At 37.3% G+C, this 23,343-nt stretch overlaps 1 protein-coding gene across 1 annotated transcript in view; it reads right to left on the bottom strand.

Moving 5' to 3' along the window:
- Window positions 1-23,343, bottom strand: part of LOC132553902 (mucin-2-like) — a 45,297-nt gene that overhangs the window by 20,306 nt on the left and 1,648 nt on the right. The window contains exons 2-4 of the mRNA XM_060218192.1: window positions 22,120-22,720; window positions 19,589-21,245; window positions 16,314-18,550 (exon numbers count right to left, since the gene is read on the bottom strand). Coding sequence (XP_060074175.1) covers window positions 16,314-18,550; window positions 19,589-21,245; window positions 22,120-22,720 — 4,495 coding nt within the window. The remainder of the gene's footprint in view (window positions 1-16,313; window positions 18,551-19,588; window positions 21,246-22,119; window positions 22,721-23,343) is intronic.

Below are 23,343 nucleotides of genomic sequence, written 5' to 3'. Positions count from 1 at the left end.
ACCGGGTGTCAGTATGTATAATGTTATATAACTATACCGAGTGTCAGTATGTATAAGGTTATATAACTATACCGGGTGTCAGTATGTATAATGTTATATAACTATACCGGGTGTCAGTATGTATAAGGTTATATAACTATACCGGGTGTCAGTATGTATAATGTTATATAACTATACCGAGTGTCAGTATGTATAAGGTTATATAACTATACCGGATGTCAGTATGTATAATGTTATATAACTATACCGGGTGTCAGTATGTATAAGGTTATATAACTAAACCGGTTGTCAGTATGTATAATGTTATATAACTATACCGAGTGTCAGTATGTATAAGGTTATATAACTATACTGGGTGTCAGTATTCTAATCAGGTTATATAACTATAGCGGGTGTCACTAGTATAAGGTTATATAACTATACTAGGTGTCAGTATGTATAAGGTTATATAACTATACTGGGTGTCAGTATGTATAAGGTTATATAACTATACCGGGTGTCAGTATGTATAAGGTTATATAACTATACCGGGTGTCAGTATGTATAAGGTTATATAACTATACTGGGTGTCAGTATTCTAATCAGGTTATATAACTATACCGGGTGTCAGTATTCTAATCAGTTTACATAACTATACCGGGTGTCACTAGTATAAGGTTACATAACTTTACCGGGTGTCACTAGTATAAGGTTATATAACTATACCGGGTGTCAGTATTCTAATAAGGTTATATAACTATACCGTATGTCACTAGTATAAGGTTATATAACTATACTGGGTGTCAGTATGTATAATGTTATATAACTATACTGGGTGTCAGTATGTATAAGGTTATATAACTATACTGGGTGTCAGTATGTATAAGGTTATATAACTATACCGGTTGTCAGTATGTATAAGGTTATATAACTATACCGGGTGTCAGTATGTATAAGGTTATATAACTAGGTGTCAGTATGTATAAGGTTATATAACTATACCGGTTGTCAGTATGTATAAGGTTATATAACTATACTGGGTGTCAGTATGTATAAGGTTATATAACTATACCGGGTGTCAGTATGTATAAGGTTATATAACTATACTGGGTGTCAGTATGTATAAGGTTATATAACTATACCGGTTGTCAGTATGTATAAGGTTATATAACTATACCGGGTGTCAGTATGTATAAGGTTATATAACTAGGTGTCAGTATGTATAAGGTTATATAACTATACTGGGTGTCAGTGTGTATAAGGTTATATGACTATACCGGGTGTCAGTATGTATAAGGTTATATAACTCTACTGGTTGTCAGTATGTATAAGGTTATGTAACTATACAGGTTGTCAGTATGTATAAGGTTATATAACTCCACCGGGTGTCAGTATGTATAAGGTTATATAACTATACCGGGTGTCAGTATGTATACGGTTATATAACTATACTGGGTGTCACTAGTATAAGGTTATATAACTATACTAGGTGTCAGTATGTATAAGGTTATATAACTATACTGGGTGTCAGTATGTATAAGGTTATATAACTATACCGGGTGTCAGTATGTATAAGGTTATATAACTATACCGGGTGTCAGTATGTATAAGGTTATATAACTATACTGGGTGTCAGTATTCTAATCAGGTTATATAACTATACCGGGTGTCAGTATTCTAATCAGTTTACATAACTATACCGGGTGTCACTAGTATAAGGTTACATAACTTTACCGGGTGTCACTAGTATAAGGTTATATAACTATACCGGGTGTCAGTATTCTAATAAGGTTATATAACTATACCGTATGTCACTAGTATAAGGTTATATAACTATACTGGGTGTCAGTATGTATAATGTTATATAACTATACTGGGTGTCAGTATGTATAAGGTTATATAACTATACTGGGTGTCAGTATGTATAAGGTTATATAACTATACCGGTTGTCAGTATGTATAAGGTTATATAACTATACCGGGTGTCAGTATGTATAAGGTTATATAACTAGGTGTCAGTATGTATAAGGTTATATAACTATACCGGTTGTCAGTATGTATAAGGTTATATAACTATACTGGGTGTCAGTATGTATAGGATTATATAACTCTACCGGGTGTCAGTATGTATAAGGTTATATAACTATACTGGGTGTCAGTATGTATAAGGTTATATAACTATACCGGTTGTCAGTATGTATAAGGTTATATAACTATACCGGGTGTCAGTATGTATAAGGTTATATAACTAGGTGTCAGTATGTATAAGGTTATATAACTATACTGGGTGTCAGTGTGTATAAGGTTATATGACTATACCGGGTGTCAGTATGTATAAGGTTATATAACTCTACTGGTTGTCAGTATGTATAAGGTTATGTAACTAGGTGTCAGTATGTATAGGGTTATATAACTATACTGGATGTCAGTATGTATAAGGTTATGTAACTACACCGGTTGTCAGTATGTATAAGGTTATATAACTAGGTGTCAGTATGTATAAGGTTATATAACTATACCGGGTGTCAGTATGTATAAGGTTATATAACTAGGTGTCAGTATGTATAGGGTTATATAACTATACCGGGTGTCAGTATGTATAAGGTTATATAACTATACCGGGTGTCAGTATGTATAAGGTTATATAACTATACCGGGTGTCAGTATGTATAAGGTTATATAACTATACCGGGTGTCAGTATGTATAGGTTATATAACTATACCGGGTGTCAGTATGTATAAGGTTATGTAACTATACAGGTTTTCAGTATGTATAAGGTTATATAACTCTACCGGGTGTCAGTATGTATAAGGTTATATAACTATACCGGGTGTCAGTATGTATAAGGTTATGTAACTATACAGGTTGTCAGTATGTATAAGGTTATATAACTCTACCGGGTGTCAGTATGTATAAGGTTATATAACTATACCGGGTGTCAGTTTTATAAGGTTATATAACTAGGTGTCAGTATGTATACGGTTATATAACTATACCGGGTGTCAGTATGTATAGGGTTATATAACTATACCGGGAGTCAGTATGTATAAGGTTATATAACTGTTCTGAGTGTCAGTGTGTATAAGGTTATATAACTAGGTGTCAGTATGTATAGGGTTATATAACTATACTGGATGTCAGTATGTATAAGGCTATGTAACTACACCGGTTGTCAGTATGTATAAGGTTATATAACTAGGTGTCAGTATGTATAAGGTTATATAACTATACCGGGTGTCAGTATGTATAAGGTTATATAACTAGGTGTCAGTATGTATAGGGTTATATAACTATACCGGGTGTCAGTATGTATAAGGTTATATAACTATACCGGGTGTCAGTATGTATAAGGTTATATAACTATACCGGGTGTCAGTATGTATAAGGTTATATAACTATACCGGGTGTCAGTATGTATAGGTTATATAACTATACCGGGTGTCAGTATGTATAAGGTTATATAACTATACCGGGTGTCAGTATGTATAAGGTTATATAACTATACCGGGTGTCAGTTTTTTATAAGGTTATATAACTAGGTGTCAGTATGTATACGGTTATATGACTATACCGGGTGTCAGTATGTATAGGGTTGTATAACTATACTGAGTGTCAGTATGTATAAGGTTATATAACTATACCGGGTGTCAGTATGTATAAGGTTATGTAACTATACAGGTTGTCAGTATGTATAAGGTTATATAACTCTACCGGGTGTCAGTATGTATAAGGTTATGTAACTATACAGGTTGTCAGTATGTATAAGGTTATATAACTCTACCGGGTGTCAGTATGTATAAGGTTATATAACTATACCGGGTGTCAGTATGTATACGGTTATATGACTATACCGGGTTTCAGTATGTATAGGGTTATATAACTATACCGGGTGTCAGTATGTATAGGGTTATATAACTATACCGGGAGTCAGTATGTATAAGGTTATATAACTGTTCTGAGTGTCAGTGTGTATAAGGTTATATAACTAGGTGTCAGTATGTATAGGGTTATATAACTATACTGGATGTCAGTATGTATAAGGTTATGTAACTACACCGGTTGTCAGTATGTATAAGGTTATATAACTAGGTGTCAGTATGTATAAGGTTATATAACTATACCGGGTGTCAGTATGTATAAGGTTATATAACTAGGTGTCAGTATGTATAGGGTTATATAACTATACCGGGTGTCAGTATGTATAAGGTTATATAACTATACCGGGTGTCAGTATGTATAAGGTTATATAACTATACCGGGTGTCAGTATGTATAAGGTTATATAACTATACCGGGTGTCAGTATGTATAGGTTATATAACTATACCGGGTGTCAGTATGTATAAGGTTATGTAACTATACAGGTTTTCAGTATGTATAAGGTTATATAACTCTACCGGGTGTCAGTATGTATAAGGTTATATAACTATACCGGGTGTCAGTATGTATAAGGTTATGTAACTATACAGGTTGTCAGTATGTATAAGGTTATATAACTCTACCGGGTGTCAGTATGTATAAGGTTATATAACTATACCGGGTGTCAGTTTTATAAGGTTATATAACTAGGTGTCAGTATGTATACGGTTATATAACTATACCGGGTGTCAGTATGTATAGGGTTATATAACTATACCGGGAGTCAGTATGTATAAGGTTATATAACTGTTCTGAGTGTCAGTGTGTATAAGGTTATATAACTAGGTGTCAGTATGTATAGGGTTATATAACTATACTGGATGTCAGTATGTATAAGGCTATGTAACTACACCGGTTGTCAGTATGTATAAGGTTATATAACTAGGTGTCAGTATGTATAAGGTTATATAACTATACCGGGTGTCAGTATGTATAAGGTTATATAACTAGGTGTCAGTATGTATAGGGTTATATAACTATACCGGGTGTCAGTATGTATAAGGTTATATAACTATACCGGGTGTCAGTATGTATAAGGTTATATAACTATACCGGGTGTCAGTATGTATAAGGTTATATAACTATACCGGGTGTCAGTATGTATAGGTTATATAACTATACCGGGTGTCAGTATGTATAAGGTTATATAACTATACCGGGTGTCAGTATGTATAAGGTTATATAACTATACCGGGTGTCAGTTTTTTATAAGGTTATATAACTAGGTGTCAGTATGTATACGGTTATATGACTATACCGGGTGTCAGTATGTATAGGGTTGTATAACTATACTGAGTGTCAGTATGTATAAGGTTATATAACTATACCGGGTGTCAGTATGTATAAGGTTATGTAACTATACAGGTTGTCAGTATGTATAAGGTTATATAACTCTACCGGGTGTCAGTATGTATAAGGTTATGTAACTATACAGGTTGTCAGTATGTATAAGGTTATATAACTCTACCGGGTGTCAGTATGTATAAGGTTATATAACTATACCGGGTGTCAGTATGTATACGGTTATATGACTATACCGGGTTTCAGTATGTATAGGGTTATATAACTATACCGGGTGTCAGTATGTATAGGGTTATATAACTATACCGGGAGTCAGTATGTATAAGGTTATATAACTGTTCTGAGTGTCAGTGTGTATAAGGTTATATAACTAGGTGTCAGTATGTATAGGGTTATATAACTATACTGGATGTCAGCATGTATAAGGTTATGTAACTACACCGGTTGTCAGTATGTATAAGGTTATATAACTAGGTGTCAGTATGTATAAGGTTATATAACTATACCGGGTGTCAGTATGTATAAGGTTATATAACTAGGTGTCAGTATGTATAGGGTTATATAACTATACCGGGTGTCAGTATGTATAAGGTTATATAACTATACCGGGTGTCAGTATGTATAAGGTTATATAACTATACCGGGTGTCAGTATGTATAAGGTTATATAACTATACCGGGTGTCAGTATGTATAGGTTATATAACTATACCGGGTGTCAGTATGTATAAGGTTATATAACTATACCGGGTGTCAGTATGTATAAGGTTATATAACTATACCGGGTGTCAGTTTTTTATAAGGTTATATAACTAGGTGTCAGTATGTATACGGTTATATGACTATACCGGGTGTCAGTATGTATAGGGTTGTATAACTATACTGAGTGTCAGTATGTATAAGGTTATATAAATATACCGGGTGTCAGTATGTATAAGGTTATGTAACTATACAGGTTGTCAGTATGTATAAGGTTATATAACTCTACCGGGTGTCAGTATGTATAAGGTTATGTAACTATACAGGTTGTCAGTATGTATAAGGTTATATAACTCTACCGGGTGTCAGTATGTATAAGGTTATATAACTATACCGGGTGTCAGTATGTATACGGTTATATGACTATACCGGGTGTCAGTATGTATAGGGTTATATAACTATACTGGGTGTCAGTATGTATAAGATTATATAACTATACTGGGTGTCAGTATGTATAAGGTTATGTAACTAGACAGGTTGTCAGTATGTATAAGGTTATATAACTCTACCGGCTGTCAGTATGTATAAGGTTATATAACTATACCGGGTGTCAGTATGTATACGGTTATATGACTATACCGGGTGTCAGTATGTATAAGGTTATATAACTATAGAGGGTGTCAGTATGTATAAGGTTATATAACTATACCGGGTATCAGTATGGATAAGAATATTTTGATATAGTGCGTGTCAGTATGTTTAAGGTTACATAATTATTATAAGTTTTATTAATGCTGGTCTTGAAATAAATTGACAAATTCATAGATAAATAAATAAAAAACAAACAAAAAATTGAAAAGGTGCCAGGAGAAAAAGAACAAGTGCGCAAATAGGGTAAGAATGTTATATTTTATAGACAACACCTGCTATGTTAATATCGGTTAAATCAGAAAAAATAATGGCGCGTTCCGAAAGGAGAACAAGGTCAATAACAACGAAACTACCATTCATGCTTTCATGACTAACATCAAACTTTACTATTATTTCCATCAACCTGCATCTCCTGGGAACCTTTTTGATTAATTTATCTGGTCCTTTTCTGAAATGCTCTTGTAATTGTTACTATAGATGCTATATTGTATGTTTCCATGTGAACCCTAGTCATAAGGAGAAGTAAAAACCAAAAATTGCTGAAGGAGGAGTTCTTGTGCCACTTAAATTCACAAGTAAGTAATTTGTCAAATCTCATTCTTGTTTCTTCGAGGAGCACATTTATTCTTAATAATTGTTATAAAAGAATATAAATATGATAATAATTGTTTTGATTTATTGATACCATGAAGTAGAATTCACCTTAGAATGTGTAGGATATACACACAAACAAAGATAAGGACGCTAATTAATACAGAGACGAAATTGCATACATCGTTTAATAATAGGGACAAAGTATACCTGGAAAATAAAATACAGTGAAATAATTCAATAGTGTCTAACATCAAGGACAATGGTTACCTGTGCTAGCATCAAAATGGAATAAACGTTTGTCAATTTAGGTGCTGAAATTCGATCTTTATCAATTGTAACGCAAAAACGAGAATTAGTCAAGATTTTTAACTAATAGAGAATAAAGTAGAATGGCTGGTGAGATTACCTCAGGGATATCGATTACCGATAATAAACATTGTTGTAAGGCATAGTGATATATAAAGAAAAAGAACTAAAAATACTAATTTGATGATCAAAGTTAAATGATCTATTACATAAGTATAAAAAATATAGGTATTTATGTCAGGAAATTCGGTATAAGAGAAAATACTGTTTGTAATAAAAAAAAAATAACACTTTATTATAATGTTTTGTTGAGAAAATGAATTCTCGAGAGAATTATACATTGTTATATTTGACTACTGCACATATACAAAGATCAAGTTGATATACACAAAAATGTAACTTATAGAGAAACAACCTAGAAAAGCTAAATTACGAAGTCATTGTTAAAGGAAATCAGATGGTAAACGTTTGATGGACCAATCTCCCTACACTGACTTTGCTCTACCTATGCTAAATGAGAAATGCTTAGAAATGACACGGAGGAATATGGCAACTAATGTACAATGTCTAGTGAAGATGAGACTTTTTCACGAATCTGCTAGAGAATTGACAGTGAAATTTGTGAAACGTTAAAACATCAATTCAAAGATTTATTAAATAAAATAGCCATTCCTAAATGTTTCATATGTAGGGTAAGCCAGCTCTAAGGAACCTCGATTTTTATCTATTTTTTTAAAGTCATATTTATTTATTTATTTTTGAAGTTTGATTTATCAATGAATCTTTTTATGTAGTATGAGGTAATATCTGATACATCAAGATAAAAACTATCATATCGACTATGATATTAATTTGATGTTAGATGTTTTCTTACATACTACAAAGAGGGAAAACGAACCAGTATGTGGTTCTTTTACCTTCATACAATGCTTTCCTTTGTAATTCTCTGTGATATCACCAAAGAACTATGATAATCTGTTTCTTAAATGATATGGACCGTATTTCTGTTTTACATAAATCATCAAAATTAAATTGGATGATGGAGTGAGTGATATTAATTATCGCTAGTTTTGATTTCCCACCATTGTTACTCGCCGCTTTATCCTTTGACGAGTCCTGTGGTAACGCAACAGCTGTAAACTACAGTCTACTTCGTTGTTTGACTATTTCTATCTTATTCTATTAACACATCAATTTCAGGATACCAAACCTTTTCCACAAATCCATCTCTCCTACTTTCTTCAATAACAGCCAAACAGAACTAATAAATTTTTGGCACTCTCTGATTCCTACTTTGCCGTGTTTATCATAGGTGCGGTGATAGGAAATAAAATATTCGTTATACCAGACACATTGACACACTTCCCTGGAGAACGATCTCTTCTGTGCTCATTTGGTCAAGATTCTAATTATATCAAGAGTGAACATAATTTTAAAAACATTTATCATTTATTTTCTTAATGTCATTCATATTTGCCAACAGTGTTTCAGTTTTCCCAATAAATCAATTTTTATACAAAAGTCTGATTTTTTTATCAATATTTGGTAATGAAAACTTGCCTTTGGAGGCAATTATTTTCATTAGATCCAGTGAAAGATTTTGAGTAATGAAATATCTTACTGTTTATATCTAATTTTTGTATTGTTGTCTGTCTACTATGGACTTAGAATTGTACTTATGACAGAAGGCTTTATAAGGTATGATAACTTGCACCTAAACCAGATGACTAATAAAACAAGTTTAAACCCCCCAAAAAAAAATTAAAAAAAAAAAATTTGCTCACCTTTCTCGACAGCATAGAAGACGTGAATGGTACAGAGAAATATAACCAAAGAATACAAGACGAGGCGCCGTTCAACCATCCTCGTGGTAAAAGTTGTATCTTCAGATGTGGACTCACTGTAAACGCTCCTCAGTCATACAGCAGGCAATAGTCATCAAACAAAACACGTCTACCGGTTCTTAGTGGGGTTCCGGATAGAGGGTCTATAGGGGTTTTGTTTATATTATAAATCTTTCAACTTATTTAAAAGGATGGTGTGCGTGACACCGTTATTTCCTTCAAGTATTACTTGAACGTCACGTAAAAATGTTATTTTGTTGTTGAACTTCATTTCATAAAAGTCTTGTAATTACTTTAACTAGCCGTGTCTAGTAATTGTTCCACACCTCAGAATTTTGTTTTTTAAATTACCTGAATGTGTATTGTAAAATTGAAGTCACAATGACCACAGGAGATCTGATCGATGATACCTGCTGTCATTGTTGACTCGTGTTTCACCCACGAGGTTGTTAACCACAGGTTTCGTTCATATATCGACAGTTTATTGGTTCGTAAATAATCGGTAACAGTGAAGCTAGGTACGCAACACTCCATTACAGCTATTATGAAAAAAAACCCTTCATTTATTAGCGTATCAGGTTTTATTTCTTTCCGACAAGACCTTCTCTTTTCATTTTTATTAATACAATTTAATCAAAAGCATTTAGTGCGTTTTAAACTTGTTCATTATGTTAAACTATATAGAACTTTACACTCTGTTGTAAACTGACCTTTTGCTCTTACTGATAACAACATTTTTTGTTATTCTTTAAGATTAACTAATGTTACAAGTTGTCGATTCTCTCATTGGAAATATTCATAAAAAATATATATGCTTCGAATTGAAATGCACTTGAACAACTTTCTTTTTGATTAATGAGCGATAAGTAAGTTTAAGTTTGTAATAATATCACATATTATGAAGGATTTCGTTTTTAAAAGTGCCACTTTATACTGCCAAGGGCGGAAAGGTGTACAAGTGCTATTGACAATGATGTTTAAATTTCGGAAGAGAGAATTCCAGCACCGTCTTCATGAGGCACAGGGTAATTATATCGCAATAATGTGTAATTGATCTATAATATTCCCGATCTTTTGATAAAAAAAACAATCCAAACCTAAGTGTTTAATTACATCAAGGCCACAACTGCATACTTAGATAATGCTTAAACTATCTAATATCTTATAATGAGTGGAATATCAGTTCATGTGAAGACAGAAAATTAATCGTTACATTTTATGCGAGATCGAATAAATATATATATACAACAGTGTCCAACTCTGAAGGTTGGAATCGGATCATTTTGTCGGGATAGTCAATATATGATCTTAAATGAATTTCATTTTATATGAGATAAAAGAGCCAAGATATTATTCCTATCAGTTTCATAGACTTAATAAAACTATATCAGTTTGCTTAAATTGGTATGAAATGAAAACGATTTTCTTTTCTTTTCTGTCACATGGCAATCTTTAAAAATACTTGATGATCGTTTCGAGTAAGGCTATGTTTAACTTTGTTCTCTCAAACTTTTTCTAATCAACCAATTTCTTAATTCTATTTTTTCGGACATGTTAAGACTGTGTTTTACAAATGCTCCTCTTAACTCATTGACAACGTGTTGATAATTGTTATAACCGATTCACATAGATAGTTACCTGTATCTCTGACTAACTTACATATTATCAACGTATTTACCAACAACAACAACAACAACAACAACAACAACAACAACAACAACAACAACAACAACAACGACGACGACGACGACGACGACGACGACGACGACGACGACGACGACAACAACAACAACAACAACAACATTTTATTAAGAAGTGTCACATGTCAATTCACATCACATATAAAATAAAACAAACAGTATCTAGAATTAACCACATTTATGGAATTGACACCCAGCCTATTAAGGCTTATGAGACTCTGTATAGTATGAAATATGGTACCAACATGGCTAAACTAGTACAATGTATAGCTACATGAATATCGTAAGAAAACAAGCAAAGTATTAAAAGTACATTCTTCTACGATACATCTTGTGTACAGTACGTGCTACAAGGTATTGCAAACTGGGTTCATTCATTAAAACATTGAGCTTCTGCGTACTGTTTAAATAGTTAAAACCTGAACGATACAGTTCAGCTATTGTAAGAAGATGAACTCTGGTATCTGAATAAAAATCACATACAACTAAAAAATGACATTCGTCCTCAATACAATTTAAATCGCACAATGTACAAATTCTATTTTCTAATGGTATTTTAGGACGAGAATACCGACCTGTTTCAATATTAAGCTTTAAATTACCGCTACAAAGTCTCGCTAGAGCCTGTCTATATCTGAAATCCATAATACTAGAGGCATACTTTTCCGTATAATTACTAGATTTAAATAACCTATACGTTCTTAGCTTATTGCCGTTATTACACCTACGGTCATCATATAGTTCTCTATACCAATTACGATTATCAACATTTATAAAATGATTCTTGACTGCCTTTATACATTCTTTGGCAGATATTGTAGAACATGCAAGTAGATTATATAAGTTATTGTCCCTTAGGAGTTTAATAACTCTGTTCTCCCAGCTCCGATTGACAGAAACAGACCAAACATGTATTTTCTTGGGTAATCTAACCTCATCCAAGAATTTAAAATTTATCCACAGTCTACAGACTTCAACTTTTTGGTTCACTTCACAAGAGTTCCACCCAAGGTCGCCTCGTGCGGCGTTTTTCCCAGTTCCGAGGAAATATCTACACGCACGGTTTTGAACTGTTTGAACGAAGCGATATTTGTTATGTCCCCATATCGCACTACAATAAAAGAGTACAGGTTCCACAAGTGACTTGCAAAGTTGTCTAAAACTGCTAGTGACATCCCTCCTGCGAATTTTGATTTCGTTATAACTGCACTTAATGATCTATTTGCTGATTTGGCTAGTTTGCGCACAGATATCGACAAATCCAGGTGCTCTGTAAACCAGAACCCCAAGTATCGGTACCGATCAATATAATCAATATCGATATCGCCACACTTAAATTTGAAGAGAGAACGTTGAGATGGAGGATTTCTGAAATGGATCACTTTAGTTTTATCCTTGTTGATCAGTAATCGCCACTTTCTACACCAATGATTTAGACACTGGAGCATCCGTTGAAGAGAGAGTTCATCCGCTGCTAGTAGCGCGATATCGTCCGCGTACATTAAAAGCGAGATCATACAGTCGGCGTATATCACGCCACATTGTAGAGCCTTAATATCACTCGCCAGATCGTTCACGTAGATTGAGAAAAGAGCAGGAGAAATATTACACCCCTGTTTTACGCCCTGTGTGACGTTGAACCAATCTGTGACGTAATGATTTAAACGTATTGCACATCTCATCTGACGTCACTATATAACTATTTGACGGCGTTCATGAAAGCTCCCTCGATGCCGATTGCATATAATTTGTACCATAAACAATCCCGATTTACAGTGTCGAACGCCTTGCGTGTATCCACAAAGCATACAAAAGTACAAAGGTTTTCAATTTCCTGTTGTTGACTGTGTTGTAAAGCGAGTAGATGTAATCAAGACAGTTTCTTTTTTGCCTAAAACCATTTTGTTCATCTACTAGTACATCATGCATTTCTAGCCATTTGTTTAATCTCCGACCTAGTACATCTGTGTAGATTTTACAAAGAATAGATAGTAATGAGATCCCACGATAACTAAGAGGGTCTGTAGTATCCTTGTTGTCTGATTTCGGAATAGGCTGTATTATTCCTGATGACCAGTCACGTGGTATCTCTCCATTAACGAAACAATGGGTAATTTTTTTAGAAGAATGTCAACACATTATGTAAAGATTCTTTATACACAACCAGGAATTTTAATATGTGACATTTCGGTGACCAGTACGATCCGTACGCTGTCACCTTCCTCAGACAAATGACCAGTAAAGCATGTACACAAAGGTGTGATATGTGTACGAGTTGTCGTGGAATAGCGCCGATTTCGGACATGCTGACAAGTACCGAAATGACTGTTAGCTGTCTAGGTTGATGACTTTTGACTGGCCTTCCAAATATTAAGCATTACTTTAGGTGTACAAAGCTCTACACAGCGGGATACGGACGAACTAGGATTTCCAGGTTGTAAGGAGGAAAGGGCTATACAGAACTCTCATTTTTTTCATCATCGATCTTCAGAATTTTTTCTGTCTCGAGTATATTCGAACCTGTTTGTCTTTTGAGTATCGTTGGTGGGTGAAGTATCTTTGCCTCATATGTATCGAGTAGCCGTGAATGTTTCTGTATTTGGAGTATTCAAGGGTCCATCTGTCTCTGTATTAAGGAGCCATGAATGTTTCTGTATTTGGAGTATTCAAGGGTCCATCTGTCTCTGTATTAAGGAGCCGTGAATGTTTATGTATTTGGAGTATTCATGGACACATCTGTCTCTGTATTGAGTAGCCGTGAATGTTTCTATATATAAAGTATTCAAGGGTCCATCTGTCTCTGTATTGAGTAGCCGTGAATGTTTCTGTATTTGGAGTATTCAAGGGTCCATCTGTCTCTGTATTGAGTAGCCGTAAATGTTTCTGTATTTGGAGTATTCATGGACACATCTGTCTCTGTATTGAGTAGCCGTGAATGTTTCTGTATTTGGAGTATTCATGGACCCATCTGTCTCTGTATTGAGTAGCCGTGAATGTTTCTGTATTTGGAGAATTCATGGCCACATCTGTTTCTGTATTGAATAGCCGTGAATGTTTCTGTATTTGGAGTATTCATGGACACACCTGTCTCTGTATTAAGTATACGCTGATGTTTCTATAGGTAGAGTATCCGCGGACCTATCGCTTTAAGCAGTATTTGCTGGATCTCTGAGTCTGTCATTTTATTTTGAATAGAACTGATGAATGTAGACATAAACGTGTAATGTTACTTAAAGTACTGATCAGAAATAAGACATTTGATTTTTTAAGATTTTATTGAGAAAATTATTAAGAAAATAAAAACAATTCACATAACAGGAGAGTTTGACCATCAACAAACTAGGCCGGAGGTGATCACAGTAATTTTTGTTAATAATAACAATAGATCTATACAGTCTATCGTATATATTTCATTAATTATGCAGCAAAATAACTTAACACTACTTTAAATGACATTATTTAAGCCCTCTTCAAAGTCATAAAAACGAAACAAAATATATGATAGAACATATCATTTATGTTAATTTTCCTGTTCTCTTGAGATACATAAAGAGATATTTGACAATATATATATATAAATAATGATGCATTTGATACTGCTAAAATAAGAAAGGAAAGTCTGTCTATCATTACTATTATGAAAACAAACTTGATAAAATGTCATATGTTAGTACCAAACTAAATACACAGCATATTGTAAAACGATAAGTACACACTCACCGGGATAATGTGCTTACTTTGTATGTTTTATATATAAACCTACCTTGTAGTAATAAAATTTTAAAATGATAATACTCTCTGAATCACTGTCTACATAGTTGTACACTGTATATCTTTGTATTAAAATTAGTAAGTACATATTTGCATTCTGTTACCAATTGTACATAATTATTATACTGTTGCTTTTTTGTAGATAATAAACAAATATATTTTTAAATATTTATTTGTATCATGAACATATAACAAACACATCCCTGCGTCCTGATTGATAGAAGAAGGTCCTTAGGAACAAATTAATCAGCAAACGTCTTGTCCTTTTGTTGTCAAGATCCATAAAGTGCAGTGATTCTGTGTAAAAAATCATATGTTCAATTGTAATATGTACGTATCACGAGAGGATATCATATTATCGAGTGTATGAATAATATATATATATATATATATATATATATATATATATATCTGAGCATGTAATACGTGATATGATGAACAAAGACATGATAAAACATATTTATACCAATACACCGCTTGTTATCTCACTTATGTATTATTTTTAAGAGGTGGGGTTGAAACAAGGAATTCCCTGACATCATAAACCCCCCAAATAAACAGCGAATAATGTTTTCGTGAATTTATTTGTAGCTGCTCATACACTGAAATAAACAAGTTATGACAAAGTTTACTATAATGAAAATTAAGACAAAATAATTACCAAAATAAAAACAATGGACGCCGAGCCGCTACAACCGCCATGATCAAACAGGGTACAATGAGTATAGACACCCTCGTCGTCACGACCGCCGCGTTATCAAAACCTACAAAAAACACGCAAGGTACTATCAGGAACGACACATTACAACAAACACTCAAGGTACTATCAGGAACGACACATTACAACAAACACACAAGGTACTATCAGGAACGACACATTACAACAAACACACAAGGTACTATCAGGAACGACACATAACAACAAACACACAAGGTACAATTAGGAACGACACATTACAACAAACACACAAGGTACTATCAGGAACGACACATTACAACAAACACACAAGGTCCATCAGGAACGACACATCACAACAAACACACAAGGTACAATCAGGAACGACACATTACAACAAGCACACATGATGAGAGCAGGTACGACAGAATTCAGCAAACATCCAGGGTACAGGCAGGAACGACCGGCACCTCCAACAAACACAGAGGGTACAAGCAGGGAAGGCATCCTACACCAAACACGCAGGGTACAGACAGGAATGACCGGCACCCCAACAAACACACAAAATACAAGCAGGAAATACACAATACAGCAACCACTCATTCATATTTCTCAAATTCTCAAAAACGGTTCGACGTCTCCCATAAATAATTCCCTTTCTAATTAATCTATGTTTTCTCACATAATATAGCAAATCTATTTCTTCATTCTTGTGATCTTCGTACATTCGTAAGCTGAATCTGACTATGGTAGCGTAAATTCAAGGGAAGTTACATTAAAGAAACAACGAGAATGACATTTACAGGAAGGAGATAAGGACATCTATTGAAAAGTCAGCTTATAACACAGACAAAACAAAAATATTAGTGACCATACCCATTGACTCATCACTGTTGACTGCTTGATCATTTGTACTCGTCGTTGACGTGGTCGTATAGCTTGTGGTACTTGTCGTGGATGTAGTTGTAGGGTTTATGGTACTCGTCGTGGACGAGGTCGTATAGCTTGTGGTACTTGTCGTGGATGTAGTTGTAGGGTTTATGGTACTCGTCGTGGGTGTAGTTGTAGGGTTTATGGTACTCGTCGTGGATGTAGTTGTAGGGTTTATGGTACTCGTCGTGGGAGTAGTCGTAGGGTTTATGGTACTCGTCGTGGATGTAGTTGTAGGGTTTATGGTACTCGTCGTGGATGTAGTTGTAGGGTTTATGGTACTCGTCGTGGGAGTAGTCGTAGGGTTTATGGTACTCGTCGTGGGTGTAGTTGTAGGGTTTATGGTACTCGTCGTGGATGTAGTTGTAGAGTTTATGGTACTCGTCGTGGATGTAGTTGTAGGGTTTATGGTACTCGTCGTGGATGTAGTTGTAGGGTTTATGGTACTCGTCGTGGATGTAGTTGTAGGGTTTATGGTACTCGTCGTGGGAGTAGTCGTAGGGTTTATCGTGGACAAGGTCGTATAGCTTGTGGTACTCGTCGTGGGTGTAGTCGTAGGGTTTATGGTACTCGTCGTGGATGTAGTTGTAGGGTTTATGGTACTCGTCGTGGATGTAGTTGTAAGGTTTATGGTACTCGTCGTGGGTGTAGTTGTAGGGTTTATGGTACTCGTCGTGGGTGTAGTTGAAGGGTTTATGGTACTCGTCGTGGACAAGGTCGTATAGCTTGTGGTAGGGTTTATGGTACTCGTCGTGGATGTAGTTGTAGGGTTAATGGTACTCGTCGTGGATGTAGTTGTAGGGTTTATGGTACTCGTCGTGGATGTAGTTGTAGGGTTTATGGTACTCGTCGTGGGAGTAGTCGTAGGGTTTATGGTACTCGTCGTGGATGTAGTTGTAGGGTTTATGGTACTCGTCGTGGATGTAGTTGTAGGGTTTATGGTACTCGTCGTGGGAGTAGTCGTAGGGTTTATGGTACTCGTCGTGGGTGTAGTTGTAGGGTTTATGGTACTCGTCGTGGATGTAGTTGTAGAGTTTATGGTACTCGTCGTGGATGTAGTTGTAGGGTTTATGGTACTCGTCGTGGATGTAGTTGTAGGGTTTATGGTACTCGTCGTGGATGTAGTTGTAGGGTTTATGGTACTCGTCGTGGGAGTAGTCGTAGGGTTTATGGTACTCGTCGTGGACAAGGTCGTATAGCTTGTGGTACTCGTCGTGGATGTAGTCGTAGGGTTTATGGTACTCGTCGTGGATGTAGTTGTAGGGTTAATGGTACTCGTCGTGGATGTAGTTGTAGGGTTTATGGTACTCGTCGTGGACAAGGTCATATAGCTTGTGGTACTCGTCGTGGATGTAGTTGTAGGGTTTATGGTACTCGTCGTGGACAAGGTCGTATAGCTTGTGGTACTCGTCGTGGATGTAGTTGTAGGGTTTATGGTACTCGTCGTGGACAAGGTCATATAGCTTGTGGTACTCGTCGTGGATGTAGTTGTAGGGTTTATGGTACTCGTCGTGGACAAGGTCGTATAGCTTGTGGTACTCGTCGTGGGTGTAGTCGTAGGGTTTATGGTACTCGTCGTGGATGTAGTTGTAGGGTTTATGGTACTCGTCGTGGGTGTAGTCGTAGGGTTTATGGTACTCGTCGTGGATGTAGTTGTAGGGTTTATGGTACTCGTCGTGGGTGTAGTCGTAGGGTTTATGGTACTCGTCGTGGATGTAGTTGTAGGGTTTATGGTACTCGTCGTGGATGTAGTTGTAGGGTTTATGGTAATCGTCGTGGGTGTAGTTGTAGGGTTTATGGTACTCGTCGTGGGAGTAGTTGTAGGGTTTATGGTACTCGTCGTGGGTGTAGTCGTAGGGTTTATGGTACTCGTCGTGGATGTAGTTGTAGGGTTTATGGTACTCGTCGTGGATGTAGTTGTAGGGTTTATGGTACTCGTCGTGGATGTAGTTGTAGGGTTTATGGTACTCGTCGTGGATGTAGTTGTAGGGTTTATGGTAATCGTCGTGGGAGTAGTCGTAGGGTTTATGGTACTCGTCGTGGATGTAGTTGTAGGGTTTATGGTACTCGTCGTGGGAGTAGTCGTAGGGTTTATGGTACTCGTCGTGGATGTAGTTGTAGGGTTTATGGTACTCGTCGTGGATGTAGTTGTAGGGTTTATGGTACTCGTCGTGGGAGTAGTCGTAGGGTTTATGGTACACGACGTGGACAAGGTCGTATAGCTTGTTGTACTCGTCGTGGAAGTAGTCGTAGGGTTTATGGTACTCGTCGTGGATGTAGTTGTAGGGTTTATGGTACTCGTCGTGGATGTAGTTGTAAGGTTTATGGTACTCGTCGTGGGTGTAGTTGTAGGGTTTATGGTACTCGTCGTGGACAAGGTCGTATAGCTTGTGGTACTCGTCGTGGATGTAGTTGTAGGGTTTATGGTACTCGTCGTGGACGGGATCGTATAGCTTGTGGTACTTGTCGTGGGTGTAGTTGTAGGGCTTCTGGTACTCGTCGTGGACGAGGTCGTATAGCTTGTGGTACTCGTCGTGGGTGTAGTTGTAGGGTTTATGGTACTCGTCGTGGACAAGGTCGTATAGCTTGTGGTACTCGTCGTGGGTGTAGTTGTAGGGTTTATGGTACTCGTCGTGGACAAGGTCGTATAGCTTGTGGTACTTGTCGTGGGTGTAGTTGTAGGGCTTCCGGTACTCGTCATGGACGGGATCGTATAGCTTGTGGTACTTGTCGTGGGTGTAGTTGTAGGGCTTCTGGTACTCGTCGTGGACGCGGTCGTATAGCTTGTGGTACTCGTCGTGGATGTAGTTGTAGGGTTTATGGTACTCGTCGTGGGTGTAGTTGTAGGGTTTATGGATTCGTCGTGGATGTAGTTGTAGGGTTTATGGTACTCGTCGTGGACAAGGTCGTATAGCTTGTGGTACTCGTCGTGGGAGTAGTCGTAGGGTTTATGGTACTCGTCGTGGACGAGGTCGTATAGTTTGTGGTACTCGTCGTGGGTGTAGTTGTAGGGTTTATGGTACTCGTCGTGGACAAGGTCGTATAGCTTGTGGTACTCGTCGTGGGTGTAGTCGTAGGGCTTCCGGTACTCGTCGTGGACAAGGTGTAGTTGTGGTTTATGGGTGTCGTTGTGGGTTTATGGTACTCGTTGTGGACAAGGTCGTATAGCTGTGGTACTCGTCGTGGATGTAGTTGTAGGGTTTATGGTACTCGTCGTGGATGTAGTTGTAGGGTTTATGGTACTCGTCGTGGGCGAGGTCGTATAGCTTGTGGTACTTGTCGTGGGTGTAGTTGTAGGGCTTCCGGTACTCGTCGTGGACGGGGTCGTATAGCTTGTGGTACTTGTCGTGGGTGTAGTTGTAGGGCTTCCGGTACTCGTCGTGGACGAGGTCGTATAGCTAGTGGTACTCGTCGTGGGTGTAGTCGTAGGGCTTCCGGTACTCGTCGTTGACATTGACGTGGTCGTTGATATTGTGGTACTCATCGTGGGTGTGGTCGTAGAGGCTGTGGCACCCGTCATCGGCGAAATCGTAGAACTTGTAGTACTAATGGTGGGTGTGATGATAAAATTTGCAGTACTCATCGTTGACGTGGTCGTAGAACTTGTGGTGCTCATCGAGGGGGTAGTTATAGAACTTGTGGTGATTGTAGTGGGTGTGTTCATAGAGCTTGCGATGTCGTTGACATTGACGTGGTGGTTGATATGTGATGCTTGTAGGGTGTGTGGAGCTGTGGCACCCGTCATCGGCGAAATCGGACGTGTAGTACTAATGGTGGGTGTGATGATAAAATTTGCAGTACTCATCGTTGACGTGGTCGTAGAACTTGTGGTGCTCATCGAGGGGGTAGTTATAGAACTTGTGGTGATTGTAGTGGGTGTGTTCATAGAGCTTGCGATGTTCGTCGAGGGCGTGGTGATTGTGATGCTTGTAGTGGGCATAATTGTGGAGCTTGTGGTAGTCGTCGAGGGCGTGGACGTGGACGTGGTCGTTGAGCTTGTGGTAGTCAACGTGGGTGTGGTAATTGAGCTTGTGGTGCTCATCGAAGGGGTAGTAATAGAACTTGTGGTGATTGTAGTAGGTGTGTTCATAGAGCTTGCGATGTTCGTCGAGGGCGTGGTGATTGTGATGCTTGTAGTGGGCGTAATTGTGGAGCTTGTGGTACTCGTCGAGGGTGTGGACGTGGTCGTTGAGTTTGTGGTACTCGTCGTGGATGTGGTCGTAGAAGCTGTGGCACCCGTCATCGACGAAATCGTGGTACTCGTCGAGGGTGTGATGATAAAACTATTCGTTGACGTGGCTGTTGAACTTGTGGTAGTCATCGTGGGCGTTGTCATAGCGCTTGCGATGATAAGGGCCTCCGTAGTGGTGGCAAGGGAGTTTGAACTAGACAGAGGAGTGTTGACAATAGTGCCTGAACTAGACAGGGGAATGATGACAGAAGTACTTGAATTATACAGAGGTGTGGTGACAAGGGAGTTTGAACTAGACAGAGGTGTGGTGACAAGGGAGTTTGAACTAGACAGAGGTGTGGTGACAAGGGAGTTTGAAGTAGACAGAGGAATTGGGACAGAAGTCCTTGAATCAGAGAAAGGAGTGGTGACAATGGTGATGGAACTAGCGATAGTATTTGGTCCAGAAAAAGAATAAGAATATGAGGATGAGGATACTGTGACGCCTGTATAAGACGCAGATGGGAATACAGTGGCGCTAGAGGTAGAAATTGGGTGAGCAGAGTCAGACGGAATGACATTGCCATTCGTGGTATAAAAAGATGCAGAGACAGACTGAGTTAAGCCATGTAGAGATGATGCAACAAAAGATGTTTGTGAACCAGCTTCTTCGCAGTTTTCAGGGATGGGCGCTGTCATGGTATTATCTGTTGGAAAGAGAATAGCAATTTGACTACAGCATGCCTGGAATTATATCAATGTAAACACGACTGAATATATTTAATCGAACATTTCTCTTCTCAGTGATTAATTAAAACGGGAGTGATTTGTTTTAAAATTCATTTGGTATAAGGTATTATAGACAAGATCGCATCAATGGTAATAGGTAGTGGATATCAAATACCTATCCTGTTATCAGTGTCATAACTAAAAACACAAGCTTTATATGACCTAGAGGAGCGATGATTGGCTGGAGGTTCCCTATGTAACGTCACAGCTAAATATTGAGATAGAATATCGCCAATTTACATTTTGTATCGGTCTAAGACAAAGACAATTATGTAATAAGGAGAATGTTACATTTATTTTTTCTTATTTGAGAGATTAATGAAACTCTCATTTGTTTGGTATATAGGGTGAAAATGAGATTTGTTTAAAAATCTGCTGTGATCAGAAACTTATTTAGAGTCCGCTCTTTAATCACTTATGTTTTTCCCTGTAATTAACTGAAGAGTATGAGTATGATAACCGAGGATGTTTCCTGGGTTTTTTTTTAACTCATGAATGTAACTAATATTTATTTGAATGATTGTAACTTTAAAACGGAGAATTACGATAAGCAATTTTGATGAACATTTATCTGAAACGGAAATTAAGATGTTTGGTTTAAAATATTTTCTTCTCCGTCACTTTTCTGAATATTTAATGTACCTAATTTCTGTCATCAGTATCTATTATGATGTGCAAATAGAAAAACTTCCATTCCTGCTAAACCCTCTTACCACCACTAGAAAATCTAACCAAAAAACAAAAGCGAAAAAACAAAAGCAGTAGCAGAGGTTTTCCATTGCCTTTACATACCAATCTTTTCCACTAAGGTCGGTACCAGTCCACATATTTGGTTGTAGGATGTGACGTATAGGATGTTATTCGGGTCACGGGCAATGTCCAGCAGTTCCTGCGAGGTGGGATCAATACCTACACTGACCACATATATAACACTGTTTGGTATGGTGTCGAGAATCAGGTTGGCCGTCGAACTAGCTAATGCATTTGTGGGCAAACTGTCTGTTATAAGAACGACAATGTGCTCAGCGTTAAATCTGTACCCTCTATTAATGGAGAAAGATTGCACTTGTACATAAACCAAAGCTTGGTATAAATCGTTGTTACCACTGGGTACAATGGAATCTTTTAGGCTTTCGACTGCTTGAAGTAGACTTGTCTTGTCCAGGTAGTCATTAAGGTCAAACTCTTCACTGACATCGTCTGAAAAGGTCACCACCGACACCTGGGTATCCTCTATTCCAACGTTCAGTGAGTTTGCAACGTTGACTAGGTAGTCAACCGTCAGATTGAAATCTGAGTACCCCTTACCACCTGACGTGTCCACCACAAACACCACATCTGAAAAGGTAGGAAATGGACATTGGTCAATAGTTTGGCAAAATAGACAAAATCGCTGAAAGAGCAGTGATTCAATATTTGCATAAGAAAGGTCTAGCATAGAAGGATATCCATACTGATATGGTAGCAACACTAGGCAATGATGCCACTTCATATGCTACAGTTAAAATGTATGTGTCTGAATTTAAGAGTGACAGACAGAGCTTTGGGGATGACGCCCGTTCTGGAAGGCCTGTCTGTGTTGCAACCCCAGCAATGATAAATAAAGCCCATAATATTATGGCTGACAGGCGCTTTACAGATATATGCATAGCCAGTGCAGCTGGGATTTCACGGGAAAAATACATTCCATTCTTAGGAAAGATATCACAAAGAGAAGGCTCTCAACCCGTTCGGTACAGAGACTTCTAACTGTTTATCAAAAGGACACCAGGCGAACTTTGTCGCGTGCTAATCTAAACTTTAGGAGGCAGATCTTTCTGCAGAGGTCCAGCATTTCACCTCAGAGGCCAAACAAGAGTCTAAACAATGGAAACACCCTGTTTCACCCCGCGAAAGTGGGTAAAGACTGTTCCATCAGCTGGAAAGAATACGGCCTTATGTTGGAAAATGATAATGCAATATGTCCGCCAACAGTCAAACTCTTAAATATGAGGTTCACAACTTTTTAATCAATCA

This window comes from Ylistrum balloti, unplaced genomic scaffold (genome assembly GCF_031769215.1).
Source record: "Ylistrum balloti isolate Yb309-2 unplaced genomic scaffold, AGI_CSIRO_Ybal_v1 Utg370366, whole genome shotgun sequence".
NCBI classification, from domain to species: Eukaryota; Metazoa; Mollusca; class Bivalvia; order Pectinida; family Pectinidae; genus Ylistrum; species Ylistrum balloti.
This window is presented reverse-complemented; position numbering and strand designations above follow the sequence as displayed.